The sequence below is a fragment of the Filicampus tigris genome, chromosome 15 (genome assembly GCF_054856515.1).
Source record: "Filicampus tigris isolate MCC_2025a chromosome 15, RoL_Ftig_1.0, whole genome shotgun sequence".
NCBI lineage: Eukaryota > Metazoa > Chordata > Actinopteri > Syngnathiformes > Syngnathidae > Filicampus > Filicampus tigris.
The window spans coordinates 18,046,936-18,070,928 of NC_141231.1; the positions used below are offsets into that span (position 1 = coordinate 18,046,936).

At 40.8% G+C, this 23,993-nt stretch overlaps 1 protein-coding gene across 2 annotated transcripts in view; it reads right to left on the reverse strand.

Moving 5' to 3' along the window:
- Positions 1–396: 396 nt before the first annotated feature.
- The window catches only part of igsf9a (immunoglobulin superfamily, member 9a), a 39,516-nt gene continuing 15,919 nt past the window's right edge, over positions 397–23,993 (reverse strand). For both annotated transcript variants that reach the window (XM_086053419.1, XM_086053420.1), the window contains exons 7-21: positions 22,031–22,172; positions 18,238–18,383; positions 16,774–16,916; positions 14,888–15,028; positions 14,086–14,202; positions 12,195–12,345; positions 10,983–11,094; positions 9,457–9,647; positions 8,448–8,665; positions 7,249–7,333; positions 5,468–5,635; positions 5,106–5,142; positions 2,666–4,876; positions 2,407–2,477; positions 397–1,682 (exon numbers count right to left, since the gene is read on the reverse strand). In XM_086053419.1, coding sequence (XP_085909545.1) covers positions 1,519–1,682; positions 2,407–2,477; positions 2,666–4,876; positions 5,106–5,142; positions 5,468–5,635; positions 7,249–7,333; positions 8,448–8,665; positions 9,457–9,647; positions 10,983–11,094; positions 12,195–12,345; positions 14,086–14,202; positions 14,888–15,028; positions 16,774–16,916; positions 18,238–18,383; positions 22,031–22,172 — 4,097 coding nt within the window. In that variant the 3' untranslated portion in view covers positions 397–1,518. The remainder of the gene's footprint in view (positions 1,683–2,406; positions 2,478–2,665; positions 4,877–5,105; positions 5,143–5,467; positions 5,636–7,248; positions 7,334–8,447; positions 8,666–9,456; positions 9,648–10,982; positions 11,095–12,194; positions 12,346–14,085; positions 14,203–14,887; positions 15,029–16,773; positions 16,917–18,237; positions 18,384–22,030; positions 22,173–23,993) is intronic.

Here is a 23,993-nt window from a genome sequence, read left to right on the forward strand (position 1 = left end):
GACTACAAATCCCTCGAGTACCACATGTGGTTTTCTCTTTTATAGACTTGTAATATGTGAACAGCAGAAAATGAAAATACTCCACGGGAGGGAAACATTGATTTGCAGTGAACGCAGCCGATGTGAATTTCAATTATAGGATGAATACCCCACAACGCTCGTCTACAACATGGCATCCTGGCTTTAATTATTTGGTTGTTGTAATGGAAAGATCCAGAGCTCGCTACTTTGTTCGTTTTCATGACATAAAATAATTTGACCAGCACCCACAAGCGGTAAAATGAATGGTTGGATTTTTTGTCTCACACACTTCTGCAATTTTCTTGTCATTTCTAACCAAAACATGCACATTCACCAAATATATTCACCAACTAATAAATTCATCAGATAGGCAACGACAGTCTTTCATTTAATCCTGAAATGAATAGTGAAATCAGAATCAGTGAACCAGTGAGTATAACTGCACAAGTGGTCTTGCATTGATGAACAAATAAATTAAGCAACAACATTCGAAGCAACTTTATGGACTTTGACAATTCACTGCACTTTCCGAGCAAGATAGAAATTTTACTGTATATTGCTAAAACTATATATTACGTTTTTTACCAGGACGTGTCATAGGTGGTTGTAGATCTTAATGCTGGATTTACACTCATGGTCTTAGTGACCAATTCCGATTTAAGTACCAACAACCGTCTTTTTCTCTTTTCATGGACTTTCAAATGACCCGTATCAATATCCTTGTTTACATTTACTGAACCCCTGAAAAGCCTTGCATGTGCTCATTGTCCAAAATGTAGGTAAACAAGTGCACGTCTGTCAACATCAGGTTACAGCAACGTAGAAGGAATAATAAATAATGACAGTAATCAATGTTACATTCTGTTTAGTTGAACTGGACTCACCAAGGATTATGGTGGTTAAATGCATGGGTAATACTCCTCTGGCTGCGTCAGCAATTGTTTTTACGATTTATTTCTGCCCAAATTGCTGTGTGCTGTTTGGGTAGTCACGCGTGTGTCTGTGCCATTATATAGACTCGGTGGAGTCAAACTGGCAGCCCTCTGACTCAGAACTGATTATCATCCACCTCTGGAAGAGGCCTGAATCTTATCTGAGGATATCCATTTCCACGCGTTTTAACCCAGATCAGAATTGTGCCAGCTGGAAAGAGGCAATTGGACTTGTGCCACTTGAATTATGGAGTGTATGAATCCAGCTTTCAAGACCACGTCACAGCACAGCCAGAAACACAAGATAATCTTTTTGACTGGCATCTTGCCACTGTGGAATGACTTGGTCAAAGTACACAGAGGACATCATGGATCAGTCAGCACAGAAAACTGTTTAGAAATTTATAGACTGGCAGATTGTATAAACACAAAACAAACAACTCAGTCCCAAACAAAAACAATGTTGAGGAAAAGAAACACCAGATGAATCAGGTGCTCACGTTCTTGTCGCCTGGAGTAATCAATAATTGAATGGCAAGGCCAATTGAGACATAGGCTGGCGTTTTCAGAAAAGCACGGTGTCGGGTTCGGGCAATGCGGAGCAGCTGCTTTGATGGCCCTGAAGGGAAGCGCTCTGATTGAAGTTTGTCAGTGCCTTGGTTGAAAACTTCATGCTGGGAGCGCTACAAAGTGCTGCGGCGTTCCGTCGGTTCAATGAAGGAAGAAGGCCTGTGGGGAGCGAGACACTCGAGACATTATCTTTCACTTAATGACATTTGATTTAACATGTAACATCTTTAACGGTATTTCTTCCAGAAACCTCTTACAGCGTGAAGGCCAGGTTGGCACATTAAATCAAATGATCAAACGAGTGAACGCTTGGCTCTTTGATTCTGAACACTGTCACCTTGCTAAAATCACAGCTCATTTTAGTATTGACCCTTTTCAGATTGAAACCATTGTAGTCTGCTCAAACTCTAAAATTCCCGGAAAATGTACAAATAAAGCACTATATTTCACTTACTTTCATATTACTTACATTTATGTACAGTACTACTACTATGAGATAAATCATACGCTACAGAATAGTACTCGCTGATGGTGTTATACAGCGTTATTGTTGGCCTATTATTAAGTGCTAATGTTGTGGTTACCATAAACACTGGCATAATGCATTTCTTTAGTAATAATTGTTACTTTAATCCCATTTTCCAAAAGCATTCCAATTTTTCCTTTAATTAATTTCCACCATTTGAGCTACGATTGTAGTCTTTACAATCCCCAAGCCTCCCTCTGTCTGGTCTTGTTTAGGTCACTAGTGCGATACATCTTTCATGAGTTTATTACTCATTTGAAAAAGAAAAGCCTTTCCACAGTAGATTTTACACACACACACACACACACACACACACACACACACACACACACAAAAACAAAAACAAAAAGGCCTCACCATCATGGTCTCCTGACTGCGAACAGATATCAGCCTCATCCCACTCATAGTTCTCATCAACAGACGGCTTTCTGCCGGAGACAGAGAACATAGAATATTTTCAATATCACCATACACTACAGTAGAGCCCGTACTGAATACTTTTCAGACTATTTAGCTAACACTAAAAGCCTTGTATCAATAACACAGGATACTCTAAACAAGCAAACCACTGTTTGTTTGTTTGTTTTTCTCCCCCATATAATTTATTAGGGCTTACCTTTGACATTTTTCGATTTGGTGACTGTACATATTCAGTGTGCTAGACTGGCCATCCTCCTGTACAGTTTCAGGTGAGCTGGTGGTGTTTGTGGGCCAATGACACAAAGACAAACACCCATTTGCGGGCTCCATGCTCCCTCTGCCACTGCTTGCAAAACTACTGTAGCTGCTTCCGCAATCAGGCACTTCCTCGTAGACTTCTGCCTCCAACTCCAGTATGCCTTGGTTGTTGCGGGGCTTATTGTCGTCGTTTACGACGCTTCTGGAAGAGTTCGTCGGAGGCCCCAAGTAACCCGTGGCATTTTTTATGCCTTCCTGGTATTCGTCTGGCCATTTGGCGGAATTGGGGAAGACAGAAGCATCTCTTAGCTTATGGTCGGCAATAACAATAGGTCTTTGCGTAGGACTTAATGGATTGCTCATGGGAGGGGGTAAATGGTAGGTAGTTTGCCTAGCAGAAGGAACATTTGCTGAATTTTTGGAGATAGTCCTGGTGGGTGAACTTTGGTTGTCTGTGCGCAAAGGGTCTGGATTAAAGGTGGAGGAATCCGGGTGTTTTTCTTGGTTTAAAGAGTCTATCCATGCATCAGGGGTCAGGAAATCTGTGGCTTTTTGTCGTCTTGTGCTGTGTCTTTGCTGCTTGGAGTCCCACAGTTTTGCACCCTGGCTCACAGCTCTACGAAGCTGAGGCTCTGAAATGTTATCTTGGTAGTGAAAGCTTGTGCTCCTCCTCATTTCTTCATACCGGACTTTGCGAGGGCATCCATCTCGGACATGAGAGGCGATTCTTTGGTGTAGAATTGGCTTTTTTGCAAGCTCTGTGACACTTTTTTCAAACACTGGCTCATCCACACTCATCTCAATCCCCACATTCTGCTTAGCGGGCTTGGGGAACACTTCCTCCGCATCTTTGCAGCCTGGCCCTTCATCAAGAGTCAAATTGGATCTTTTGCCATATATTTGGCAATGAAAAGATGGATTGTGTTGTCTCAATGTCTCAGAGGAAGATGCACTTGTTTGCATTTCGGAGAATGTGCATTGCAGTACATCATCACAGCCCTGTGGTGCTTCCTGTACCCTTTCATGTCTCATTGTTGGAGAGAGATGTGGGGGTGGTAATCTGTTATTGGAAGAATGGTCTGCTCCCTCAGATTTGAGGGGGATCGCTCCAGTTAAGGACAGAGTAGGATGTTGGTTACCAGCATTTATTAGAAAGGAATTTGGAGGAATGGAAGGACTGAAACAGGTCCTGTCTGTGATCGTCGTGGGAAAATCATTCCAGTGAACAGAAGATGACAAGCAAGGACTTGGCGACAGACCAAAGCTTTCCCTGTAGCTCTGTTTGTGTCTGCATGGCAAGGTGTGGCTCTTACATCCCTGGAAAAGCTCATTACCACCATTCTCTCGCTTTTCAAACACTGGCTTCCCTCTTATTATTTCTTCTTTAGAGCATCTGTACACTCTGTATTTCTGGAGTTCCCTTGCCAGCTCTTCCCTCTCCTTCGCCAATTTCAGGCAGTGACTCAGGTTTCCCCTCTCTCGTTCGTGCTCCATTTGGAGAACCAGGGTGCTGGCTGTTGTCGAAGGCTGGCCGAAGCCTGACCGTATATGAGGCAGCACTGGAAACGTGGGGGATAGTGCTCTTTTGTGATGGCAAATACTGGATAAACTACTGTCAGAGCACATACTGGTCAAGTCAGGAGAGCCAACATCATTTCCCTTATGATCGAAGATACCTCGATCCAAATGCCGAGTGATGTCACAGGTTTGCCTTGATGTATTGGATTCGGATTGTTTGCAGGGTGGAAGATCCACAGAAAGAACGAATGGTGGATTTTTACTGTCTTGCTGCTCCGTGCATAATGACACAGACCGTTGGACTGTAAACGGATGGTTATATTTTGTACTTTTCTTGCTTTTATCATTGAGTGTGTCATATGGCGGCATTACAAAGCGCCCATCTGGACCTCTGGTGATCAACTCAACAGAAGGAGAAACGGGGCATGATTTTAGACACTGGAATTGATTTGGGCTTTGTCTGTGGTTAGAGAGGAGCTGCTGCTTGTGATGTCTATTCTCACTGTTGAAGGAGGAATCTGTCTTTGAGGAGGAGGAGGAGATGGTAGAGGAAGTGGTGGGATAGAGGGCACTGGCTGGAAGTAGGCTTTTCTTCAACACACTGTCTGTACTGCCGGAGACTGAAATCTTTCTGTGAGTGAGAGCAGGAATGAGGGGTGGAAGAAGAAAATAGTTAGAAACGGCGGAGGTGTCAGATGCAGAGAAAATAACAGGGGGTGAGAGAGACTGAGTCGAACACAGAAAAAGACCAGAGTATAGAAACTACGAATTCGCTGACACTGAACTTATTTTCAGTAAAAAATCAGAAGGGATGGAAAGGTCACTGGGAGGCATATTGAGGGCACGATCAATGTACTTACATTGATGGAGAGCGCTTACAGATGGCAGGTAAGGGTTCTGGAAAGGAGGGAGAGGGGGGAAATTGTACCCAACTTATTAGGGTACAATCATATTGACCAATGAATTAAGACAAATGACCCTAAAAATTCTATAAATTCTTACCAACACCAAGGTTAACAACCACTAAGTAAGTAATCATACTATTTACTGTGCCAAGCAATGTGGCATGGCATTCAGATCCTTAATGGTACTGGAAAAGATCCACTGTAATGAGATCTGATTTATTTAATTGAAAGCGGTTTCAATTCGTTTGTGGAATAAACAATGACATTTACAATACACTTCGTGGACAACTTGAGGAACAACTTGGGAAATGCTTTACCATTCTGCTTCTTTTGGCGTCGTAGGTTCCTCCTGTGGCCGATGAGGCAGGCGGACCCCAACAGCAAGACCAGCGCCAAACACATGAAACCCACACCGCCAAGAATGCCGGCCAGTAACGGTTTTGGAGACTCAAGCAGTCTGGATGACGAAGGGTACATTTCCATTCCTGTCCAAACATATTCATTTGTAAATGCAGATCAAAGAGAGCTAATATTGACAGCAGTCTCCTAAAACCTGGCTAGACAGTTGGTAAATCAGCCTTGCTTGCTTTAAATTTGCTATGATTGTGGTTGATCAAAACAGACAAATCCATTTCCTTTGAAGGATTAGAGGCACCAACTACAAACACGGTTTCAATGCATCGATGTCAAAAAGGAAATTAGTGCGGCGGGTACCCGAACAGATAAAAGAAGAGCGTGGAAAGATTTACTTGATGAAAAGTAAGGAAACTGCTATGTAGTTTATTTAAATGGTTTCAAATTTAAACCAAAGTTGGCCAACTCATTTTTGATTGTGGGCGAATAAGTAGCATGCTTCTTCAAATCTTCAAAAACTATGAGTTTTTGTTTGTTCCTGAAAGATGACAAAAGCCTTTGTCGCCGAGAACATTTAGAGATAGAACATCTCTAAGGTGTTGTTGATTTCATTGGACAACAATAATATCAAAACAAAAATGTGAATACTTTTTATACAGACTGTATTAGGTGTGCAACAATACCCGTTTCTGTGTCAAACTATTCAATACAGTGGCCTCGGTTCGGTGCGCACTGTATCGAACAATAGACCTTCTTTGTTTGTTTGATAAATGGCGCTGTAAAAGTGGGAGCCTGTATCTGCAGCTGCGGCCCACTGTGGGAGAGCTGCCAATAGTAATAGATTGTCCGTATTTTGTTACGGAAATCACCGAGCGCCAACTCATTACACCTGGAACATTGATCGTTCTGGAAATTAAAAAAATAATAATAAATCACCGGTCTAATTACTCAAACAGGTTGAAAATAAGCAAAAATAGTTACTGGATAATTGTGATGCTGTATGTGTTTGACATGAAGACGCACTTGTTTTTGGGCATTCTGTTCTCTCACCGGTTCATTTTTGTTCATGAAGTTGTCCCACTACCGAGGGGTTTAGTTTTTCCTCCGCTTTGTAAAATGCGTAAGTTTGGCACCAAGTGGGGCTTTCCCGGCAACGGGGAGCGGAGCCGCGCCATCTGGGTGTCTCATCAACCAGGGAAGACGAGCGCACACACACACACACACACACACACCCACACAAACAGTGTATATACAGTATTTTTATAGGCTAGGTGTCATCAGATTTAGTATAAGTGTGTCTAATCAACAATGTGCATCCCCCAGGATCATTATCTGTGAATCTTCAACTTGTATTAATCTTAATAATTTGCTCATCCTATACTAATCAGATGAGCTGCTGTGTTAAATAATGGAACGTACAAGTTGCGGTTCTGATGAAACGGATAAAACGATTGAGAATTTGTCGATCCCTCCAGTTTCTATCGCTAAACCGTATATAATGAAACATTCATGTCACATGAATACCAAGATATGGAACAAAATGCGACAGAAATGCAACACTTCTTTCAGTAAGTTATTAGCGTTGCAATTTCTATCGTTCAAGATTGTAATGGGCAACGTTCCCCGGAGCCATGCTCCAATTTCTGGGAAACATATGGACAGGAATAGAAATTGAGCTTGATTGAGTGGATTAAAAGACGAGGTGGCACGAGAATGTGAGGGGCAAGGTTGCTCGAACACCTACCCATGGTGGAGACATTGAGGGATGGACTGGGCTCGCTCAGCAGCTCACCGCGTCGAGTTAGTAGCCTCAGCTCATATACGCGGTCCTGAGACCAACACACATACACACGCACACACACGGGATGAAACCTCACTTTGTCAACACAACTGTGCTTGCAATGCTAATGAAGTTGATTTGAATTTGACTAGAGCTACAGAAGAGAGAAATAGAAGGCAGCACAGAGAGGAAAAACCGGAGCACAAAGATTGATAGAAGACAGGATAGTGACTGAAGCCTCCTAGCGTGGATAACTGAGAAACTACAAAAGTAAAACCACCCTCAGTTCACTTTGGAACTATGCATGTAGGTGGGTTGGCTACTGTAGGTGCTAGGTGGCGTTTTGCGCTGTTATAGTTAATTAAGTATTTATGGTGGTGAAAAAATATGCAAATGCTGCGTAATTGAGCCGAATGGGAAATTTTGCATTGACAGTCGACCAAATTGCAGTTCCACCAGTTTCACTGGCCAAATTGTGGTCCAACTTCGAAGTAGCACTTTATCTCTTAGCACCCGGCGCAGTTTTCCGCAATTTTAGATCTATTAATATTTGGAGAACCATTTCAATTACATGTTAAAAATGGATCTACCTTTATTCTGATAAAAAGGGGCTATTGATATCATTTAATGACTAACTTTTTGCTAGTAATAATAGTAAGTAATAACCCTAAATCATTGGACTGTAAAATGTGTGTGTCATTTGAAAAGTTTGACATTTCAATTGCTGTCATTATATTTGAGAGCATGTTGCATCTTCCTGATATATATTTAATTGTCTTCATTTACCATGATCTGCGTGTGTGTGTGGGGGGGCCTAAGCTGGTGAGTAATTGGTCAAGGAACCAAGGAGTGGCACCGCACACTTATTTTTTCCTCACTTTTCCGACTCACTCTTAATGTTTTTTTAACCAGGAATAATGTACCATTCTGAAGTCAACTATGCAACACAAACAAGACGTTGAGAGTTTTTTTTATTGCGACTGTGAGTGAGAAGGGAATGATTTATGCATCTAGCTGAGAATTCATTAATGAGGAACCTCCACAGTCGTTTGCCAGTTGTGGCTAAAATAGACTCGTTCATGAAATAAAAACTAACTTTAACTCAAAACAGGATGATAGATAGACAGACAGACGGACAAGGTAACAACTCGAACCGTTCTTACCTTGTGCAGACCTGGAATGATTATCTGGCTACTATTGGCACTAATCTCTTCATCCAAATTGATCCACTGCCCTTGCTTGACGCGGGACTGAAGAACAAACCCCGTGATAGCTAGAGGGTGGTCTTGTGGAATGGTCCAGTGTAGAACAACACCTGCTGAGCCCAAATTGGCTGACAGCGAGGAAGGGGGCTTGAGCTGAACTCTACTTGGTGGAAGATCTGATATAAAGAATGTAACAAAAAAAGTTGCTGTTAAGCCAGATGCACAAAGGTGTGTAAATCTTAATCACAGTGCAGGAAATTGTAGTGCTGCTGTGAAATGTTGAATGTTTGAGGGGAGTCGGGGCCAATTGTTTTTCGGCTGCAGCCCCAAAAAAAAAAAAAAAAAAGAAATAAAAAAGCAAAAGGGAAATAGTGATTTATGAAGTTGCCCAGACTAATTACTGAAGACTGTAGCCCAATATTGTATTTTATATGCCAACTGCAACAAGCGGTGTAGAAATGCACTTCAACATACTGAGAGCTGTTTCTAATATGTTGGTTACCCCACAAGCATTTTTTTTAGGGGGGGGCTGTATTAAAATCAGTTGTAATTGCACATCAACTTCAGTAGGTGGCAGTTGCGCTCTCATTATCAAAGTGTGCCCAGGGAGTATAAACAATGCTAATAAAGTTATTCAGCAGATTTATACTGTATTTCTTTGTTTGTTTTCTTTAATGTTAATAAGGATACAACGTTATGCTGAGGTGTAGCCTACTATAGACAAATTATACTATTTATAGTATATATAGTTATAGTTGGGGACGAAAAATATTTTCTTCTTCCTGGGGGGGGGGTCGTAACGGAAAATAATAATGCATGATTTTTGCATTGCCTATCATAAATAATATAGCGAGAAAATGATAACGTTCTGAGATTTTTTTTTTTTTTTTTTTCAAGATACAATCAGAAAACTGTTGTTGGAATTCTACTACAGAAAGATCAAAGGAGAAGTGAGGATGATACTGACCTAAGGTTCGTGCTGTGGTAATTTCGCTAAAAGGTCCCGTCCCAACTTTGTTGTGAGACAGGAGGCTGAACTGATACTCAGTAGCAGGAGACAGGCCTGTCACCAACAAGGTGGTGCCGGAGATAGCGGGTACAGGCACAGAGAACCACTCGTGCTTCCCTTCATTACCACGCGCTGAAATCTTTTTAACCCTGCAGAAGGAACGAGAGCGAGAGGCGAGATGTGAAAACAAAAGAGGGGAGGGGAATCCTGGGAGCCTGCTTTTATGAAACATGACAGAAAAGTGGGTTTCATTAATCATTCATATTCATCACCAGCTCGACATTTTGTTTCAAAGACAGCACTGATGTATCGCTACTAATGCAGAGAGAACGTGCCACTCCAATTAGATTGATTGTCGTTATCTCCAGCAGAGCAGGGGTCCTATATCTATTTTATGCAGAGCAAATTTTTGGGACTCCTTAGGCCAAAAAAAAAAAAAAAAAAAACTGAAGAAAAAAACGATTCACCTATCCACAACTGAAGGAACCTTTGAAAATTATTAATGTAAGTCTTCAAATAGGTTTTGAAGCTCCTGGCTTTAAGTGTCATCTTCTTTCATTAGAGAGGTCAAAATATTCATTTATTAATGTGGTGAATTTAATTGTAAGGCCCTGGTTTAAGTGCGAAAAACAGGACGGATTGCCATTAACTGTCACAGAGCTCCCACAACTACACGCTCATCATTTTTTCATTTCTCAGACATTTGCATTAGAGTCTTAATTGAAATCAAATTTTTGTCTGCAATGCAGCTGTATTTTAGGCAGCTCTTGTCTTCAGGGCGCAAGTTGTGTTCAAGATGATCACATGCGTATGTTCTAATTTATGTATACAGTATATCATTGCCTTTGTCAGTAGCCGCTTAAAGAGGAAGTCAACCCAAACATATTTTTTTCAAGAATATGTTCTACGCAGGCCCACTAATTGAAATTAGGCATTCGAATAAATATTGAGTTTGTAGGGTAAGAGTTTATCCACCCGTTTAGCCATCTCCAGGGGCGGCCATTTTGTCACTTCTGTCCACTGAAAATGACATCAGAACTACTCAGGGCTCAGGTAACGACCAATCACAGCTCACCTGTTTTATGAAGATGAGCCGCGATTGATCTGAGCCCTGAGCATCTGTGATGTCATTTTCAGTCGACATAAGACAAAATGGCTTCCCCCTGAAATGGCTAAAAACAGGTGGATTTTGCTGCTTAACTCACATTCCACAAACGTAATATTAATCAGAATGTCGTGTTTGATCTAGTGGGCCTGCATAGAACATATTTTTGAAAAAAAAAATGTTTGGGTTGACTTCTACCTTAATCTTGCTATAGTGTGCCCATTGAATTATCAAGCTGTGCTCTCCAGAGACTTTTCGGGGGGGGGTAGCCGCCATGACGTTATAATGGATAAATGAATTCCTCATCCTAAAGATCAATAGTGCTGTCATGGTTGCCATGGTTACGGCCCGAGCACAAAGTGAGAGGCTTTACACCTACCAAACGGAAAATGTCTGTCCTGAACCTCCATCAAAGCCTGCCACCCAGGATATATTGGCCTGCATCACCCCAGGAGAGACGGACAGGCATGTCGCAACATGGGGGCTGGTTCCTGTAATGGCAAGAACACAGAGTTCATGTAAATTGAACAGAAAAAGCCCGTCTCAGGCTGGAGCATGTTTACCATCTGGAGGCAGAGTGGAGGCGCAGGCATTCGGCTTGAGCGGTGCTTTCATAGGCATGCACACTCACACAAAAAAAAAAAAGTCATTATATCTAATACAGCGGAACCTATGAAAGTCCCTGAGGTAGTACAAGAAAAATACGTCTCGAAGTCTCACCAAACTTGGAGTGGTAGTTTAAATCGCCCATCATGCATACAGCTTAGCAGTCGACCTCACAGGAGCTCAGTTCAGCTATAAATGACTGCATACATTTTTTTTTTGCTTTTTCTTTGGGTTTTGTGACACGTGTTCTAAAACGTAGACCAGCCTCAATAGTAGTGTGAAGCAAAGAAGAATATGAGAACAACCGGAGGTGATCTGATACCAAAGCAGGAAAATAGCCAGTTTCAACATACAGTATGGACTAACTCACATTTAAATTTAAAGCAGCACTGTACTTGGCTTTACAGTGAATAACTTGCATGACAATTAAAACCTTAAAGCATGTTTGAGTAGTTACAAAATCCTTATACATAAAACATTACACTGCATTTTACACAATGGTTATGGGTACTGTGTGTTACATGTTTCATAATGGCAACATGAAACAAATTGTGTTTTTGGTTCCACTGTGCTGTGTGTGTTTTGGGCCTGGCAAAGAGGCCGGTAGTTGGTTAAAAAAATGGAAAGTAAAAAAAAGCAACCTCCTTTTTCTGCAGTATTAAGTGGACTTCGATCACACTGCCACATTCTGTTTTCTGCCACTGTTGTACATTTTGGCCAGTCACTTGACAATCAAACTGTATTATTGAGGTTGTAGTCTGCAGTGGTGCTGAACTTGATTCCATTATATTGGAAGGTATCATTTATCGTGAACACGATATGAAACATATATATATATATATATATATATATATATATATATATATATATATAGATATATATATATATATATATATATATATATATGTATATATATATATATATATATATATATATTATTATTTTATTTTTTATTTTTTTTTCAAAAACTTCAATTTGCACTCACCTAAGACGAAGATTTGAGTGAAGGCTTTTACAAGGGCTACACGGTTAGAAACGCTGCATTCCCACATCCCGTGGTGGTCTTTAGCGAGGGGCCGCAGCAACAGCGAACCATTGTGCGTGATGGAATAAATGATGCGACGAGCCAGGTCAACCTTCAAAAAAAGAGATTGACAAATGAAACGCAATACAGCTCTAAACTCATTCACTGCCTTTGACATGTTTATTTGTCTTTTCACAGTCGAGCCATTCAATCCCAGGAATGTATGGATATTTTTTCAATTTTTTTTTTTGTTAAACGTTAGGGTAAAGGATGGTCTGAAAATGTCTGGCAGTGATGAATAACCCACAAATGTCATTGTTTAACCAAGCGCATTTGCTCAAGAGAAGGAGTGACACAATAGAAGCGTTAGAGTAATGCTTTTGGGAAAAAAACTGTTTTGTTTAAAGGTATAATTATGGCTTTGCCATTATAAGCATTTGAATGGCCTGCTCAGAGCCCTGACATTAAACACCTTTTGGATGGTCTAGAACAGAGATTGTGAGTCATTAATGATTTATAACCCTGCAGAAGTTCTTTTGGATGAATGGAGCAATATTTCTCCAGACTTCCTGGATCACTAAGAATGGCACAAAATGTTCAAATAAAGCAGACGGGGCTCCCCCCTTTGATCTTGGAAAAGTAAAATAAAATGTAAGTATTATCTCATACTTAGATAGATTGGGATTGCTCATGGTCAGACATGTTTTTACGTAAAAGGAAGTTCTCAACACTTGAGCGCGCAGATATGAAAAGGTAGATACATGCCCCTTTTGAGTTGCGTGCCTACAGCGCTACTAAGCTAGGTGGTCCGTGTCGTTTTTTCAAATGTTATATATTGATAGAACACGCTTTGACGTTGACAAAACAGTAAACCACGTGAAAATCGGTTGAGAAATGAGCAAGTCTAAATTTCAATGGACTTCATTTCAATGTCCATATTATCTTTGATGGGAATGTTGACGTCCCCAACGTAGCCACCACGAAAGCGAGCACGTTGTTAGCCGGATGGCACATCATGCTTTCATATCTATCCTCGAGCTTTATGTGAACATGAAGAGGGGAAAAAAGACCCAGATATGCGTCAGGGTGTCCCGAAGGTGACCGAGCGTTGTAAATATGACTGTGACGAAAAAGACTTGCTTTGGAAAATACCGGTACTTCTTGCCCTCTGGCAAACCAACCTTTTTTTTTTTTTTTTTTTTACACAAAATATTTACAACATTGACATACAAACATTCTATTTATGGCCATTCAGTTGGTGTTATTCTCGAGAAAGTACATTAATTGTGCTAACTCGATAGCCAACCAACAATATTATTTTACTCCGAGCAGCAGACTGGATTGGACTGGATAAGGTTATACGTGATTGCTTTCATTCAAACTTATTTTCCTCAGGTACTAAATTATATTATGATCACTCTCTTACAATGGCTATTATATCTGGTCCCCGTAGCGTGTGTTAATTAGCGCAAGGCAGATTCTGGGGAAAGTGGAACATCAAGTTGCTTGTAATGTGCTGAGTTCTGTTATGGCAAATTGACTTTTTAATTCTTTGTATACAAATATTGGGGTCTCAGAGTGCCTGCCCATCCATAAATTGTGAAACTAAACAACCTAGTTAGTCTTTTGTTATCTGCTTGTTTCTGAAAATGTGTCTGTGAGCGAGAGATTTCTACCCCACTGTTAGATAACATTCAAATGTACACGATTACTGCTTCCTACCAAGCCAGTTTTGACAGATGAATGTCCGAGACCTTTTCTTAAGACACCTGGGAACTGTTTTAGATTGGGGAAAAACTGAATAATATGTCTGCTTTATATAGTATCTACTCCCGCTTCAGTTTCAATTTACCTTGGTCCAGGTGACTTTAACTGTGGAGTCGTCATTGCCTTGACACGGGATGAGCAGAGTTCTCCCAACCTTCTGTTTGTACTGCTTCTCTGGAGTGATGCTGAACGACGGGGGGTCCTGTGAATTGTCCAAGCGATACATCTGAATCAAGGCACTGGCACGAGCGCCAACAACCAATACGAAGACAGGATTAATGCTGCTTCAGACAAGATTATCTTAATAACAGAAGGATTAGCCACTCAATTAACTCCCTAATAGTGCAACTATTGTTGTGATTCAGAGCTGGCTTCCATTAAGCCAAGAGGGCACCCACGTCCAAGTGAAAAGGTCAATAGAATGTCATTTTTGATTCAGTGTGACGGATGCCATTTAGGCTATTTACAGCAAAGTGGTCAACAGGAACCTATTTGTTAAACTAAAGTGACACATTCATTGGTGGTTGTAATTTTAAGCACACTTACTGAAACAATACAGCAAAGCCGGCCTTCCATTATTTTATACCCGTTTTAAAACCACATACACAGTGCTGAAGATTCATCACCCTTGAATGATAATTTATGCTTATGTTTTTTGCCTCAGCAACAGTAAAAAAATAACCTAGCTAAACATTCGTAACGTAATACCATTATTCAGACAAACCTTATACAGCACTATGCTCATGATCATGCTCATGCTTTATGGTGGTCTCAGTCAACTGTGTTACAATATCACAAGTCAACACCCGGGAAAGAGATGCTCACACATTCCAGTCAGGTCACAATAGACAAAAGGTATGAATTTAAATACATGACAAATCACTAACCTGCAGAATGACCTGCGTTGCTCCAGATTGTCCCATGCTGCCATAGCTGTTGACAGGGGTGCAGGTATACTCTCCCTCCGCATCATCATTGACCGTGGCCATCAGCAAATTGCCTTCCGGTGTCACAGTCCACCCTGGATGCTGTGTGAAAAAACACAAGTTGATAATGGATGGATGGATGAAAACAACCACCAACTTCGGGTCACTCCAGCAGTTTCTTTGCCCTTGCTATCATTTTCAGTACTGTTAGTGCAGTCAGTATAGAAGCATTTTAGGCAAGTAAATGTTTAAATGTTTCAATTGATTTTTTTTTTTTTTTTAAATGGGAAAAGTTTGAAAGAATTAAGGTTAAGATTAAGTTGTGATGTCATTTTCAGTCGACAGAAGTGACAAAATGGCCGCCCGCCGAGATGCCTAAAAAGGGGCGGAATTTGCTGCTTAACCCTTGTCCTGTGTTGGGATCAAGTTGATCCCAGAATTGACTTGAAAAACACAGGACAAGGGTTTACTCATATCTCGTTTCAACTAGTGGGCCTGCTGGGGACATATTCTTGAAAAAAATGTGTTTTGGTTGATTTCCTTTAAGGGATTTTAGTACATTTTACCAATATAGTTGTGAATTGAAGAGATGGCTGAAAACGGGTGGATTAAGTCTTATTCCACACATGCAATATTTATCAGAATGCCTTGTTTCAACGAGTGGGCTTGCATAGATCATATTCTTGGAAAAAAATGTTGGGTTGACTTCCACTTTAATGTGACCTTCATATTTGTATTATTGCTTAATGTTGTCATTTGAATTAGTTGAGCAGTTATATGCCAGTTCATTGCTGTCAATTTGGTTGACAGCCCCGTGGCTTTGCACAGGAATTTAATTCTTAACCACTTTTAGAAAAGCACTTACATAAAATACAGGGAAGGGCTTCAATTGCCCTTTCACCGTGCCTCTGACTGTTGTTCACTTTTCATTGACGTCACTGCGCTATTACTGTCTAACGTTCTGAATGTTTCTTTGACAGGTGTGTTACTGTGATTCTGAACAATTGTGACGGCGGTGTTAGAAGTGAGATAATTAGCAACAGCGCGGCTCCACAGGCATTTGTTCCACACCGCAAGAAATATATCACATTCCGCGTGGCATGTCTTGTCCATTGTCACAACTTTTCTGGACAAAATACAGACCTGATTCACGAAAGGTTTGTCCACGCAGAAGCGGCCGCAAACAGATGAGGAAGCCGATCTGTCAAACGCAAATTGCAGGCCAAGTGCTGCCAGTGTAGCACAGGTCAAATGAGAAGAGGTGGGGAGAACCTTTCCGCCGGCATTTCTGTACACTGTGACAATCGGTGCTCGTCTCTCGCCGAGCGGGGGTGGGGAGCCGGGGGGGCGGGGTTGTAGGGGGTTTCAGGACTTTGTTTACGCAGTTATTTTTTTTGTTAATTAATAGTTTTGTTCAGTAAGCCCTGCTCTTGTGACCAACACATAGTTGGCTGACATGATGATGATGATGATGCCTCCTGTTTGAGGAGTGGAATGTCATCCCACAGCAGGACGGTGAGACGCATGAGGAGGATGTGCCAGCCCGTGGTGGCTATTTATGATTCTTCCACATGCTACTGAGGCTCCCGACAGTGAAATTGTCAAAAATTCCAGTCTTACTTTATTATTTTGATACTGAGAAGACTTCCATCACCCTATCCACTTCAGATACCTTTCAGAACTTTTTGATTTAGGATTACAAATGATTTTGCTTTACAGATACTCCCACAGAATTTGGGGTGGGAAAAAAAAAAAGTAGTTGTGACAGAAGCATGCATTTGATTACGCAATAAGGTTCAGAACCCCGACAGGGAACAGCTGTCATGGGTAAATCTGTTCTGTCATACCAAGGACAGGTCAAGTGGCTCTCCATCCTTCGTCCAATCCACACGGAGAAGAGGAGGCTGAGCTATGAAGGGGCAGTTAACCGTGCCGTTCATGCCTGTAGGAAGATAAGTTTCCTGAGGCATCGGAAGAGCCTGGGCTGGATCTGAGAGAAGGAAAGCATTGAAATGGCATTCATGATTTTTTAATAACCACAGCAGACTATTTCATCCACACAGGAAGTCACACGTGCTGGTGAGACTGCACTGTGGCCTCTGATTCATTTGTAGAACAGATTGTTAAGCCATACTCCATTTTACAAGTGCTGTAGTCACTTCCCACAGGAGGTTTTGAACAGGTCTCGTTGAAAATAAGATTTATTAAGTCAAACGGCATCTCAGAGCGCAATAACTGCGCGATTAAATATACATGTTTTTCTAAGCCTTAAAAAGGAGAAAAAGACAATGAGAAGAGAAGCAAAGGGATAATAAACAAGCTACATGATGGAATGTGACCATATTCAAAACAATAATACTCCAGCATCATATGTAACGAAAAGTTAAATGTTCAGGTTGCAGTTTTTATTTTTATTTACTATTAACAGTACATAGTTTATTTGGCTAATTGTATGCTAATATTGTTACAGTTAGATAAGATCAACGTTATCATAGTTATCTATTACACTGGGGAACGATTCGGAAAAAAAAATGTTGAGTTCGATTTTTTTTTTTTGGAATTATTGTTATTAAAACTAGAATTATCTTTAGTTTTTTTTTCTCCGCAGCTCACCTTTCAGATTAAAAAAAAAAAAAATCCAATGATTAGTTTAAGAAGAGCTTATTACAACTGGACTCATCTACTTCTTTGCGGTGAGAGGTGTGTGCAGCCCTCAATAGGACAGTACTATCAATATCAGCAAAAAGAAAGGTAACATAGTAGCAGTTAAGGGGAGTAGTGCTGGCTTCTATTTTTTTGGGGGGGGGGGGTTTCAAAGCTTGTAACTATTCCATCTTCATGTGTTGTTTACATAGGCCTACATACACATTTATTTCATATTTTTAAAGGGTTATAACCCCGCGACATGCTATTTGCTAGCCTTTTTCTATGTCATTTTGCATTATGTGTAATCACAAAGATAGACAGGCAAATTTAACAAATGTGGTTGTTATAAATATACAACGTGTAATATTCTGTAATATACTTTATTTTAGACTGACTTTGACAGTAAACTTCAACTGGGAGTGCCAATAATCATCTTGAAGTCTCTTTTGGAAATTTGGAACGATCATTAGGTACCTACCAAACCATTTAGTGCTCACCGGTATATCCAAATTTGGCTGGCAAGTCAAACTTGGTGTACAGTTTTGCAAGGTGATCACACAGTTGCGTGAGAAGATTTGACGCGTATCTTGTTGGGTGTTGAGTTAATAATTCTACAATTCTAGGTTTATTCGAAAAACATTTCCCCATGTTCTGAAGTGACTTACGCATGACTGTGAGGATGGCAGAGGCAGTGGGTGGTGTCATCAGGCCATTAGTTGGTGCGCAGGTGTAATTCCCAGAATCCTTTGGGGTGAGACTTGTGATGAGGAGAGTTCCATCAACCATGATCTTCACGCGCGACTTGAGCGACCTTCAGAGACAAACGCACTTCTATATGCAAAGCACAAACCAGCTGCTTCGAATCACAATGAGAAGCGGTGCAGCGTTTGTGTGCTGGCCAAGGCTCTCAACACTGCAGGAGTTTTTATGCGGTGTTTTTGTTGTTGTTGTTGGTTTTTTTTCACGTCTTGCCAAGGTGCACGTGGATGTTAAGGAAAAGCGATTGCAGTTTGAACGCCTTGGACACCAGTGTGGCCTACATAAGGCACTCGTCCCATACACGACAAAGGGACTCACCACATTTAATGATTTAATGTGTCCTACCTGTCTTGATATGGATGTTAACTTGTGACTGAATGCTGCTGTTAGCTCAGCTTTTCTTTTTTTTTTTTTTTCTTCCTACGAGCAATGAATCAAATGACTAATGTGAAGCGGTTACTCGTCACTATGAACACACAGAGATTTACCGCCAACTCAGTGGCTGTAAGCGGCTTTTTATCCTCATTTCACAACAAAATGAATGTGTGATTCAGTCTCGGTGCTCACATCAAAATGGTATCTCGCTGCAGACATCTGTTTCCACAACGTAATCGCTGATAAACTCCCTGTGCACAAAGCGCTCCAGCACAGCAACACAAACAAACGTAAAGACAGAAAATTGGAAACATTGATGTAGCTATGCGGTTACATGTTTCCAAAAGTGCAGGAATAGGATTTGGTTACAAATGAGGCTCTCATTAATTGAGTAATTCAGCACCTAGTACGTGATACCTGGAGGTACCACATAACTTTTCCTAAGGAAAGTTCGCTAGCTTAATGCTAAAACACAATGCAAAATGTCATAGTCAATAATGAATGACATCAATGTCGCAGTGTTGTAACCCTTTGAAGGGAAGTCAACCCAAACATATTTTTTTCAAGAATATGTTCTATGCAGGCCCACTAGTTGAAACAAGGCAATACGATGAATATGAAATAGGAGTTAAGCAGCAAAATCTAAAATCCACCCGTTTTTAGCTAGCTCGTGAGCCAATCACGGCTCACCTGTTTTCTGAAGCTGAACTGTGATTGGTCGTTATCTGAGCCCTGAGCATTTGTGACGTCATTTTCAGTTGACAGAAGTGACAAAATGGCCGCCCCCAGAGATGGCTAAACATGGGTGGATTTTGTTGCTTAACTCATATTCCACAAACACAATATTCATCAGAATGCTGTGTTTCAGCCAGTGGGCTTGCATAGAACATATTCTCAAAAAAATATGTGTTTGGGTTGACTTCCGCTTGAAGTAATATTTGAATACAAATTATACATAGGTACTTTTTAACCTTTGCAAAAAATGCCTAATATTTCTGAAGCTTATTTCCAGATGTTTTTATATTCATAATGATAACTATTACGGTATGCATTCAGTGACTGCATACCTAATTATATACAATTTGCTTAAAAGGTGCCGCTTTCCTATAACATCAAAACTGGAGGAAAAAAAAAAAAAAAAACTCCCTCTGCTTTCCCAGCCATCACTTTGTTTGTCAAAAGTGGTGGGTGGATAGTGTGCTGGCAATCATGCAGAACACCAAAGGTCTTTTTTTCTGGCACTTCTGTGGGCTATTGTAAAAAGCTGTCCCACATGTAACTTTGTCCTCTGTGATTTTAAGCCAATTTCTTTTCTATGTTTTTCATGTGAGATGAGCCAAACACATTTGGCTGTATTTTGTGTCGTATGAGAGCGTTTGGTGGGAGTGCCCACTTGTCACTGGTAGTGTGCGCACTTATCCACAACAAGCTGACACACACACAATGGAACTCAAGTGTCTGTTGATTATATCTATGTACATGTTGTCACGCACACACGCAGCAGAAAGAAAAAAACAAATATATAAATTGCTGGGTGTGACTACAATTATAAATCACGCAATTCCTAACCAGATGTATGATCAAGTTGCCATTTTAAATCTGGACAAAATATGCACATGTATATAAACATGGCATTCTGATTCACATCGCATTTGTGGAGTATGAGTTAAGCAGCAAAAATAACCCGTTTTAGCCATCTCGGGAGAAATGGGAGGCCATTTTGTCACTTCTGTCAACTGTAAATGGTATCTCAGTTGCTCAGGGCTCAGATAACTACCAATCACGGCTGTCCTGTTTTCTGAAGCTCAGCCATGATTGGTCGTTAGCTGAGCCCTGAGCAACTGTGATTTCATTTTCACGCAACAGCAAGTGACAAAATGGCGGCCCCTGAGGTGGACAAAAACGGGTGGATTAACTCTTATTCCACAAACGCAATATTAATCAGAATGCCCTGTTTTGACTGGTGGAGGCTCATAGAATATATTCTTGTTATGAAAATGTTTGGGTTGAATTCCCTTTAAGGAGTAAATCCCACAAATTCTTCAAAAATTGCTGATGAACCTCCAATATGCATTCATCATGAATAAATCCTGAGAAAAAAAGGCAAAAGGAAAAAAATATATATATATTGAAAAATATACGGTATATTTACCGGTAAAGGTTTTTTTTTTTTTAACATGCAGTATGCAGCGTCTTCCATTACAACTATTAGAGCGAATTCATTTGTGACTACGCCGTTACGTAACGAGCTCTGAGAAGCAAAGAAAGCAGGATGGAGTTTATGATCTATAAATAATCAGCGTCTCTGGTGACTACAGCGTGTTTAATTAAACGTTTTTAGTGTAGCGATATTGAGTTATTTGCAAGAAGGTAAAAGGTTAACTATGTTTCTTGCTTTCATAAAAATGTATTCCTTCTAAATACATGAAATGCCTCTCTCTCACTCGCTCTGTAAAGCCACGCGTGATATTTCATATTTTGTAAAATTGCAAGATGCTAATGTTGCTATTAAGGCGCAGATAGTCACCCAAGTCCCCACTGAAGGCCCGGGTCTGAAATGTATCGCCAGCCACTGGTATGTTTTCATAATTTCCGCTCATCACTGGGAGAAAAATGTCCTAATCCCTGCAATATTACGACTACACATTCTAGTCTTGGACACACACTGGAATATTATAGCATCCTCTCATCGCTTACTTGATTACAGCAAAGTGTTTCCTGGTCTCGATGAGGCAATTTAGTTTGTAGTTGCACCATCAATTGGCTGCGGGGTGTTTTTGTACATCCAAATTTATCAAAGCACTTGACATTTACTTCGATTGATGCAATTCAGTCCCGTAATGTTTTTACTTGTTGCTACACCACGGCAACCAAAGCACGAAAGACTCTGGTCGCAAGCCGCATACATGTGCACATGCACACACACGACATTAGCGTGTAAAGGAATATCGTTACGATGCATCGAGTTATGAACTTCCTTGCTCAGCAGCCACTGTGGCCAGTGGTTTAACCGAGAGTTACGAGCAACTCGCGTTTTCACGAGCCACAATTCTGTTGTTGGATTATAAGGGGTCGCTTCAGCTGCCGTTCGAGGCACGTGACATGACCCAAGCAAGTCCATCCATCTCACTAATTTTGACCATCGTCACGCGGCAACAGGTTCACTAATGAATGACAGCTAAGCGTTCAAACCACTTTGGTAAAACCAGCAACGGCTAATCATATCAATGTGTATTTGGCGGAGGTGGGCATTCCGAAAAAAAAAAAAAGAGTGTAAAAAGCGAAGCCGCACATTTAATGACGATATGTGATTTTCGAACTTACTCGAGGTGGTAGACGTTTTCCCCTCCTTTCAGCCACACGTACGTCATGTTTGAGGGGTCGGCCACAGCCTGACAGTGAAGAAGCGCATCCTGGGATATATTGAGAGAGGTGCTTTTGGGAGGAACGATGATGACAGGGGGACCTGGAGAAAGGCAAAGACACCACCTACTGTGCATTATAGTCACTTTTGACATTTGGCACAGTTGTAATTTAAGTTCTCTTTCAAACCGAGTCATGCGTTACTTCCAATTGTGGCTACACTGCTACTTTATTATACTGATAAATTGCACTTATTATGGGCATAAGTAATATTAAGAAGCTAAAGTGGAATCAAAGTTCCAAATTGTACCCTTGAAAATTCCATATGAATGCTAAGTGCTGCCAGAGAGGAACACAAATGAAATAAATGAATTGAGGACTACAATATTGTCAAACGCCCCAGATACTTTGAAAATAGAGCAGCTTCGAACAAGAGAGGAATCGGTTGCGCGGTGGCATTGTGTAAACCAGTGAATGGGACAATTCTAATATCAGATAGTATTTAATGCTCCACAAAGGGGAAATGTATAAGTAACATAACAGCAATAACACAAGAATTGTCAAGATAAACATAGAAAACCGTGCCGCTTCCAATAGTCTCGTCTTGTATGAATAAGGAAGTTGACATTAAAAAAATCTGCATAATAAATCATTTTGTGGAATGAATTGAAAATACAACCATGCAGAGTGTCCATGAATTTGAAAAGGGAATTTAGTGCACTTCAGTAGTTCCTTGATATGAGTCAACACAGCAAAATACTTTTCCTAAGGCCAATTTCTACCTGATTTCAACATTAAAAATCATTTGGATTGTTTCTCATGTAATACTTTATTTCTTCGTCTGTTTTTTCCCGAGATGTTGAATTTGGGGTTTTTGTAGGCTGTAAGCTGTAATCATGGGAATTATTAAGGATAACAATAAATGAAATCATTAAAAAAAAATTACAATATCACTTATTGAGATGTACGGAGCCCGCCAGGGATCGTCACGAGAATATTTAAGATTGCGATATAACGTAATATTATGGTGTTATAAAGCAATACTATTGCTATGTAATGAGTTTTGCAAATTATTGGTGAGGGAATGAGAGATTCAACTTCCGGGCCATTAGGAAAAGCCATTAACTGTGTTAGTTCCTATGTAAACAAAACGCCGGTTTCGCAATACCGGAAGTCACGCACCTTTTTCACGCAAAGGCTCAATATTTCCTTGTCTGGGACTTGTCTGGATCTCTAGAGCGTAAAAAATCTCTCCAAACCGTCATTCGTGCGTCTGCCAGCGCCGCCGTACGCTTCAAGCTATGACCCGGAAGTCTTTTGTTCTCTTACAAAAATAACATTGCGTTATTTTGCAAGAATTCATTTTACCGCCAAATAACGCAAAAAAAAAAACGGAAAAATGTTTGTAAAAGTTTGGGAATAAAATGCCACCGTACTCCATTATAACGCAATACTACTGCGAGATTTTGCAATAATAATTGCACTATATTGCAAAGTATTGCATTATATGACATCTTCCAAACCGCCTCTCCTGTACAGGGTCGCGGGGAGGTGTTGGAGCCTATCCCAGCTGACAATGGGCGAATGGCAGACTACACCCTGAACTGGTCGCCAACCCAGTCGCAGGGCACACACAGACACTGTGACTGAGCGGGAACCGATCCCACGTAGAGATGCACCCCCATAATTCCTTTGCCAAAACCAGCAATCCATTAGCATCCAAAAAAACCTCCAAAACTCGGTCATGTGTGTTATTTGCAAAGCCTCCGTGTAGGTGGTTTGGCCCACTGTGCAGCTCATTTTTAAGTAAGCGCATAAAGACTGCAACAGTCATCACTCATCAGTTTTATATGGCGAAATGCTTGATGGACGTATGCATGAGCGATGGTTTCGGGGTTACTGAAGGCTTTTAGGCTGTCCCATC